General features: G+C 47.1%; 1 protein-coding gene across 3 annotated transcripts in view; it reads right to left on the bottom strand.

Annotated features, from left to right (window-relative positions):
• Positions 1-1,055: 1,055 nt before the first annotated feature.
• Positions 1,056-9,352, bottom strand: part of SMAD3 (SMAD family member 3) — a 78,397-nt gene continuing 70,100 nt past the window's right edge. For all 3 annotated transcript variants that reach the window (XM_075764128.1, XM_075764131.1, XM_075764129.1), the window contains exon 9: positions 1,056-5,931. In XM_075764128.1, coding sequence (XP_075620243.1) covers positions 5,808-5,931 — 124 coding nt within the window. In that variant the 3' untranslated portion in view covers positions 1,056-5,807. The remainder of the gene's footprint in view (positions 5,932-9,352) is intronic.

Raw genomic sequence — 9,352 nt, 5'->3', positions numbered from 1 at the left:
AAGCACTCCGCCACCGTTCAAGCTCGGCCACTGTTCAATGTCTAGCTGTGGCTACTGCTAACAATCTGTCCTTTGAGGGGCACGGAGACAGGAAAGCTTTTCTCTAGGAACATAGTGCAGCCATGGAACAGCTTATCTGGGGACAATCTCTGTTCTTTAAGATTTTCCTCCAGGATTTATCTAGACAAAAGCCCAGCTGACCTGATCTAGTGGTGGCAAGTCTTGGATCAAGTATGTGGATGGAACAGAGACCTCCCGTTGTCTCTTCCAACCATCGTGTGTCTGATTCAATGGAACAGCGAGGTGCTTTTAAACCAGGTTTGAGAGGAGTCATGGTTTGGAGCGGGGTAATGCACTGAGGGGGTGGATGCTCGCGCGCCAGACCAGAAGACGTGCCGTTCCACAGGCGAGAACTTCACGCCTCCCACCTGAGGTGTTACGGGCTGGAGACAAATTTACGCCCATCCACCTGCCTGCCTCGGTACTGTGGAGGTGAACAGCCGAGAGGCCAAACCCGCATCTTCAGCACGGGATTTCATTCCTCAGCACAGAGACACCAGAGGGATTTTAGGGTCTGCCCCGTGACGCTGCTGAGGCCAAAGCAGTAAATACTCCCCCCGCTGCTCCTATGCTTCTGATAATGGAGTGTCCTAATTGACAGCCTAAGGTGAAGGTACAGCTACGGTTCAGCGTACGGGGCAGAGAGTGAACGTTGAGCTACTTTTGAACTTTTCCAGCAATTTGACAATAAATCCTTGGAGCAGCAACGCTCCACTTCTATTCACCTTTCAATCTTGTTAGTTAAAAGAACTAGTTGCAATTTTTTAATTATTTTTTTTATATCTGGCTTTAACTTCTTGAACAAAACTGTCGCAACTGTAAAAAGATGATGTTACCTGTAACTGAGATCTCGCGCAAATTGCTGGGAACAACCTTCATCATACGTACCCTAAAGCTGCTGCTGTCTCTGGACTGACTGTGGTTTCAAAACTCCCAATGCCTCCAGTTTGTGTCCTTAAATATATTTTTACAACATCCTTATTTTCTCATGAGCCTCAGTTTTCAAATCAAAGTTTATTAAAATGTCAAAAATAGAACTTACAGTTTCACATATGAAATAAGAGGGCATACATAGTACAGGCCTTTAGTAACAAAATAGGTGAATAATGCTTAACAAGCTAAAGCAGGTAGGTGACATCACCGGTCATTAACGTACAATCTCAGGTTAAGAAAATCTAAACGCTACTGCAAACATGCTCGTACATATCTACCGAAGGGGAATAGTTCAATCTAGCGTGCAGAGAGTAGGCTGCCGCCATCGGGAGAGTGACCTCGATGCATCCCAGCAGCAGAGACTGGTGCTGACTCCTCTAGTATCCACGTACTGGCAGAAACGGAAGATGAACCAAAACATGTATGGAGTAATATGTTAACTGTCTTTTTAAAGCCTCATCAATCTGGAGAGCACAATTCAAGGGCCCATCTGGGAACCTGACTCGTTGCTAAAGGATAAAATGGCAACTCGGGCAAAGGCTCCTGCCGGAGAAGTCCTTGTTCCGTTTTATTTGCCAGGGCTTGCTGCTCAGTTCTGCGGTGAGCCTCTTGTTCTCCCATCAGTAACTGCCTTATTTCTAGCAACCACCAGAAAGGAACACATGAAAGATTTAATACTCTGAATCCTTAACAGCCCTTTCTGTTAAAATGTAAGTATTTGATTCATCTGAATATTCAAGAAAGACAACATAAATACGAAAGCATGTACATAATAAAAAACATACTGAATTTCTTAACCATACCGCTCAATCAACTACTATATAGTGACTAATTATTTCTCGTTCTAGCTTACCAGCTTATTTGTGAAATTCCATTCCTCCTACCCACCCAGTACCTTAGAGAACTAGGAAAGCTCACAGACGTTTGTGATACGGCCAGAGTCCTTCACTGCGCTGCCCCCTTCTTGCTCCTTGTGCTGTTTCGCGTTAGTAAGCAGCACAAGGCACGGCTGTCAAAACTCCCTGCTTGAGATGGAGTCCTGAATATTCTTCACCCTGCAAAGGAGACCTCTGCACGGTTCAAAGTATGCTGATCCTTAAGGGTAGAGGAAACTAATCGGTTTAACTCTTTCTCAGAGGTTACTCCCTGACCTTTTCACGGTATATATGGGTAGCCAGAGCTTTGGGGAAATTTGTTACGATTAGATTTCTCCATCTTTGTACATACGCATGCTGATTCCTGGCAATTAAATCAAATGGACAGCACTGGATTACTTCTAAGACAAGCTTAACACAAAATACAAACTGCAATTCAGTTCAATACATTAATAATAATTAAAAAAAAAAAATCACCACAGTCATTTAAAAGCACAAGGCCATCAGTATCATCTGCCAGCAGCCAGGCCCTTGTGTACGGCTACACCGATTAAAAAGAGTCAAAGTTCCTGCTAGTGACTCTCTACTAGTAACAAAAATGTACGAAATCCTGGTCAAACTAGCCAAGACCACCTTTAAATGAGAAGATATTCCAGTACAGGTGTGTAATCCGAGCTAGGGCATGGTCGGTTGCATACATTTGTGCTACATATCAAAGCTACTTTAATAAAGTTTTAGGAAAAAAAGTAAAACCAAGGTGGCACGTGTGCCTCTGGGGCACCGCTACCTACAACAGCCTCCAGCCGAACGCTGCCTCTTCCCTCGCGGTAGTGTCCACATGAATTAAGCACGTTTCAGATCTGAGAGGGGGCAGCTTCCATCTGCACAACCCGCTTCAACTGCGACACAAAGGGAAACTCGGCCGCAACGTTCCTCGGATCACCCCTTTTCCCACCTTCGCCTTTTGTTGTGTCGTACAGGACTTTCCATCGGACTCTGTAAGGCAACGCTAGAAACTATAAAGCTTTTATGAACTAGTAAGAAGGCCAACAAAGGGGACGAGAGGAAATTAATACTTTAGTGGAGATAATCTTCTCAATTTTATCTAACTGCACTGCTAGACCAGCTTACGTTTTCCATTTGGAGTCATTTTACTAAAGGCATGATGAGGTGAGATTAACCATAGTTTTTATGCATCATCTGAATCCTGTTTTTCCAAAGGCATCTATTAATAACGGTTAGCAATTCATTATCCTTTACCAAGTAGAAGATACAAATCTTTTTGATAGCGGAAATCCAGGTCCAATTCTTAGTTTGGCTGAGGCGGCGATTCTGTGTGCAAACTTCATAGGGAAGTTGGGGTTTACTCCAGCTCGAAGCCTCTGGGTTGAGCCGGGTTCCCGCACACACCGTCACGTGTAACGAACTCTCTGATACTGGAATTTCAGACGTCACTTTTGTTGCTAATGCACAAGGCACCACAGAGTCCAACTTCCTCCACGATTACGTGGACAATGGAAACAGTTTGTTCACTGAAATAAGCAAATATGACTTAAAGAAACTCAGGGAGGAAACTTGGGGCCATTTTACATAGCAGGTTTTTTCCCCTCTCACTAAAAAAATCCAAGTCCAATATTTCCACAAAAGTCAGGATAAATTTTTGTTTGCAACTATGTTAGAAACCTGTATCTGAAAGTATAGGCCAAATCAATCTCCAATGACAGACAGACCTACTTTTTAAGTGGCTAGAGAATACTATTTTATACAGCTGCTCTTACTGCACAAGTACATGCAATCAGAGATTTAACTAAAATCAGACGTTGCAAAAACTAAACTAAAAAAAAAATATCCTAGAAAACCTCCAGCGCTGTGATACAAGCTGTGTTGCACAGTGAAAGCTCCAGTCAAAATTCTACAAGAGGGTATTCAAAAGTGCCTGTAGCATTCGGGAGCACGACCACCACTGGAAGTCTTCCGCAGAATTTAAACTTCATACATAAAATGTCATTTCTTGCTACTGGAAGAAAACTCTCAAGCATCCCTTCATTTGCCTGCTAAAACAAAGGCCAGCAACGAGCCTTTCGGGTGGATCATCTGTTCCTGCATCCACCGAACAAGGGGCACCTTGTACCCCGTCTTGCCGATGCCTCGGGTCCAAAAGCGTTGGTTTTTTGCAAACCAGGTGGTGGGGTTGGCAAAGGAAGGAACCCATCGGAAAAGCCTCTCTCTACAGACAGGCAGGTACACGGAAATTCCCGGCAAGTGTCTGAAATGCCATTACCAGTCAGAACCCCGTTACAGGACCAGGGCGCCCTGAAGCTGCAAACCTCAGCCCGGCAACGCAGGAAAACTTCTGTGGAACTCGGTGGAGCCGCTCGCCTTCGCATGTGGGAGCACAAAAGTTTGCAGGACTAAAGCCTTAACACAAACCGCTGTAAAGTCCATCCGAGTCTGTCCTTCCCAGAGCCAGATCTAGCTTGTGTGTTTGTCTTTCATATTTGAAAAAAGAAAAGAAGAGAAAAAAAGATTTCCATAGGAAACTGATTATCGCTTTCTCCCTTCCCCCTTCTAATAGTTTGGCACAAACACATATGATATTCAACGCAGATATAAAGAAACAGATAATTGGATAGCACTGACAAAGTTATGAGACTTATTTGGCAAATTTGAACCATAAAAACAAGTGCTAAGGGTTTTTTCCAGTTGTGGAAGTTGTTTGCCATGACAGCTGCTGCAGGGAAAAAAAAATATTAAACAGTCTGGAGCATGTATATTTAAAATGAACATTTTATAATACAAGCAAATACACACTCTCCCAATTTCTCCAGGCAAAAACACATCTCAGAGCATTTTAATCAGCTGAAATAAGTTTTAAACAGAGGGGGTTCGTGTCTGAGATGTCCTGGTTTACGCGCAGTCACGTGTGACAGCATGGGACAACCTATTAAATTGCGTATTCTGAAAATGGCAGCAAGGGCCTGTTCACTTCTATCACTAGAGCAGACCTGGACACTGAATTCACTAAGCCCCTAAGACTTCAGGAGTGGCAGATACCGTTCAACATACCGAGAAAATAGAACACAAACTTTCTGTAGTTAATGCAAACAGACTGCACAATAACGAAGGCTTCACTTATCCAGCCAGAGCTCCCCACGTGACAAATGTCCGTCTGCGAGCAGCTCAAGTCGAAAGTTGCTGCAGCGATACCAGGAGCAGCCTGAAGTTTGGCCTTTTGCTTCCTCGCAGTCCAGCCTGAGACCATCGGGGTATCAGCCGCATCCCTCAGGCATGAGGCCAGGCTCTGCCTCCTTGTTAGGAGTCCGGCGTGGGAAATTCACTCCTTTTGGGAACCTTACTGGGGGAATTAGTTCTTGTGAGCTCTAAATGCTTTTATTTCCCCCTCTCGCTGCAATCCCAGGGAGGACAGGTGTGGATGGCGACAGGAATGCATGAGCAAGAGTCATCCCGCAGTCCCACGATATCTGGCTTTGCAGAGATGCTGCGTGACAGGAGCCTGGAGTTGCGCGAGGCAAATGGAAAGTTTCCTCCGAGCCGTCGGTGGCTCCTGCGTGCTCAGAGCAGCACGGAGCGAGTGGCCGCACAGGCACGACACGGCTGGAGGCAGAACTGGCTTCTCTCCGCTGTAACAAAGTCCAGTTTTTAAACTTCAGCTTCAAATTCTAACTGCAATGGCCCATAGCATTGTAACCAAAGTGCTAACAGTTTCAGTGGAAGTGGCTTAAATGGCTATTTAGTTTAAAAAAAAAAACAAAACAAAACAAAGAAAACCCACTTTTTTTTTTTTTAGCAGATTTTTTTCCTCATCACTTCAATAACTGGGAATTTGCTGACGATGCACTATGCATTTTGCTAAGGGTTAAGCCAATTCCATTTTCCAGAGTCTTTGTTCCCCCCACCCGCCCCCCACGACACGTTTCCTTAGGAGACACTGGAACAACGGATGCTCGGGGAGCCCATTTGCGTGAGGACCTTGTCCAGCCACTGCAGAGGACCGTTGAGATGCAGCTCAATCCAGCAGGGAGTACTGGTCACAGTCTGCCGCCTATGAGAAAGAAGGGGTCGGGGGAGAAAGAAAAAAAAGAACATAAACGTGACTTACAAGACTTCACAAACGTGAGAAGGCTTTACAGCTACTGAAGCATTCTTTCCTGCTTAGACAATAGTCCTGCACGTGGGGCCAAAGGAATGTCTCCCTCCTCTATAACACGCTTTTGGCCTATGCTGCCAACTTTTAAAACCCCTACCTTTTCTCCTTACATTTCTTACCATCCCAAAGGAGAAAGTCACAGTATAACCTACTAACTACTCAGATTCCTGAAAACAGGCAACATCTGATTCCCTGAAGAAAAAGGAAGGTGCTTATCTAAGCAAGACTCTTCAGTTTCATTTTGCAGACCTTGCCTCTCCTAATCAGATAGCAAAGTAAGCAGTTTACCAAATACATTAAATTTCTCTATCTGCAAGACCAGGATATTCTCTTTCACCATATCTTTAGGTTTTCGCGGGATGTGGGAGTGACGGGGAGAGCTCACCACCGCGCCACCCAGACTCCCTCCTCTGCCCTGCGTGGCCGGAGCTGCCGCCGAGCTTCCTTTTCGCACGGCTTGGGAGGACGCGCTGGAGGTGTGAACCCTACACGACATACGTTGTGTATGGGGCACCCCAACTGATCTACGTTTGATCAGCTGCCTCAAAAGCAACAGAAATGCTGCAGAGCGTGAAAAGTTGCAAAACCCATCAGAAAAAGCAGAAACATGGTATTAAACCACGTGTTTTAAAATCACCAAGAGCTGGCGGCGGTGGCCAGAGACGGGGATGCCTTGCTGGGTCAGCGCACACCACGCTTTCGCTTTCCCCCGCCATAAAGCACCTACCCCCTCTCTGCTCTTCTCCCCGAGGCCAGACCCCGTGGAGTGTCTCCAGATGGGGAAGCAGGAAGAGATGAGGAGGAAAGGAAGGGAAGCGAGGCCAAGGCACAGGGCAAGGGGCTCTCCCTCTTCTGCCGAGGGATGGCTTAAGTCTTGTTCCAGGCAGAGAGGCAGGGACAGCTGCTGTGGAGGAGGAGGATTACGAAGAGAGCGCAATAGCCTAGAAACAGCCTTGTTTTACACCCTCGTTTCCCACAGAAGCTGTCCTTGGAATCTGTTTGTGGGAGGGAGAAGCCAAAGTCTGCGGGGCCCAGGGAGAAACTGCTGCCGAAAAGGAGACCCTTCCCCGGGGGATTGTCCCCCTGGTCCGTGGGGCTCCTGCGCTCCCAGCACCATCCCTGCCCCTTCACGACGGGGCGGAGGACCGGGGCTCTGGGGTACGGCTCTGCAAGGCTTTGGCCGAGGCCTGTAACCCGCTCTGTTGATGAATCTGTAGATCTCATCCTTCGCGCTGAAAATGGAAGCAGCTCCCTGAAGGCACCCCACCCATTCCCAGCTCAGGCGCGGCTGACCGGAGCCAGGCGATGCCCCGGGAGTGGGCGTACAGGCAGGGCTTGTCCTGCACGGCGACTTAATGCGAAGTGTTTTGCCTTAAAGGATGTCTCGTGAGCTGTTTGGGCAGGAGGACCGCAGGACAGGGAAAGCAGGGCACCTCTCTCTGTCCGCTTCAGTGGAGCATACAAACCTCTCAGGTCCCAGCAAAAAATAAAGTCTGCCTTAACACAGAGCATTCCCCTTTGCTGCCTGAAACCAGGGTAACGCTGAGCAGTCCAGCAACTGCCCCAGCAACACCGTACAGAAAACCACCACCACCTGTGGAGCGGCCGCACTTCTGCCCTCTGCAAATCTATCACAGCAAGCTTCTTTCTGCCTTCCCACCTAAAGCACCAGCACATCGGCTCCAGCCTTTCAGAAAGACAAACCCACAAAGCTCTCCGTGCTTTCAGCTCGCTCCACCAGGCTCTCTCTGGACAGAGGAGAACCTCTGTATCACAGGCTGCTCATGCGATGGGCTTCTCCCCGCTTCCCTCCACCAAATCCCTGGCACACAAGAGCACTAAGCACCCCACGAATGTGACTGCTCAAAAGGCTAAGCAGCTGAACCAGAAATCACTGGAACAGTGCTCTGGTTGCAGTTCCCACCGTAACATTTTCATATATGAATCAGTTCAACAAATAAACATGCTCTGACAAAGGCAATCAGATGTAGTATTTTGTGGCGAGGAAATGACGGAGCAAGAGAGCAGCTTCGGCACGGTCAGCGCGAGCGTAGGGTTTCACTGCCTACAATACTCTAATGAGATAGTTGACTTTCCGTAAGTCATGCTCATCTGGATTTCATTACGAGCCGTGGCTGCGAGCCAGGGCTGAAACGCTCTGGCCCGCGTGCAGGACAATTTCAAAACAAAATGGACTCCAAACATCTGGAGAAATGAAGAAAGTCGGAGAGTAACGTGCAGGGCCCAGGCTCCAGCTGATGCTGTGGCATCTCCCGCGTCCGCTGCGGGCAGCGGTGCGAGGGGAGCATCGGCAGGCAGCATTGCTGCTCTGGGAGGCAGAGGCTGCCCCCGGATTTTCAAATAAGGCCACCGATTTAGAGGGTACGCAGTCAAGTATTTCAGAATCACATTTGGCTTAAATCCATGCCAGCTTTCTCTCATAAAATGACATTCATTTTCTGATGAAGTTCATCTCCCCTGCTCGTACTATTCAACACCGATTTCACTCCCTTTGCCACTTAGGGACGTTTGCTTGGTAACGCCGTGGAGCGACAGCAACACAAGCCACGGAGTACTCCGTCCCTCACGCTGTCTCCACTGTCCTCGTGTTGTCAGAATAACCATATCGTCGATTCCAAACACCAGACCCCACTGCATCTCTATTTTTATCTTCAATATTCACTCCAGTCACATTTAAGCAACTGCCCTGCAACAAGCACTAAGGAAAGGATGAGGAGATTTAACTACAGTTTTGCAGCAACTCTAACAGCTCTTCCAAATGTAAATTTTCAAGCCAGTACGTTTTTATGTTAATCCCATTAGTGCTTGATAAAAGAAGCATCAAACCTGACCTGTATCTGTTAGGAAGCACTCGCACTGATCCTGGTCCTGGTAACAATGTAGTCGTAAGACGCTCAAACTATCAAATATACATCTAATTTTAAGAAAAAATATGTAATAGTACCTACACAGGCCATCTGGATTTATCTGCTGAGCTTCAGGTAATGCTCCTGGTTCACACAATACTGCGACCAAATAGTGGTCTTCCACATATATCACACGGTGTGTGTTTTGCACAAATAGGATGGGAAAAACAAGATCAACAAGGAGACCAGCCCATTCTCAACAATTACAAGCTATCTGCAATACTCAAGAGACGCTCCGCTAATTCCCTTCACCTTGGTGAGGCTTTAGGCTACCTGGTCCAGTGGAGGGTGTCCCTGCCCACGGCAGGGGGCTGGAACTAGATGGGCTTTGAGGTCCCTTCCAACCCAAACCATTCTATGATTCTATGATCTTAAAAGCTGAGTAAAGA

Source organism: Balearica regulorum, chromosome 12, assembly GCF_011004875.1.
Source record: "Balearica regulorum gibbericeps isolate bBalReg1 chromosome 12, bBalReg1.pri, whole genome shotgun sequence".
NCBI classification, from domain to species: Eukaryota; Metazoa; Chordata; class Aves; order Gruiformes; family Gruidae; genus Balearica; species Balearica regulorum.
The sequence above is the reverse complement of the archived record's forward strand: the minus strand, read 5'-3'. Positions and strand labels throughout refer to the sequence as shown.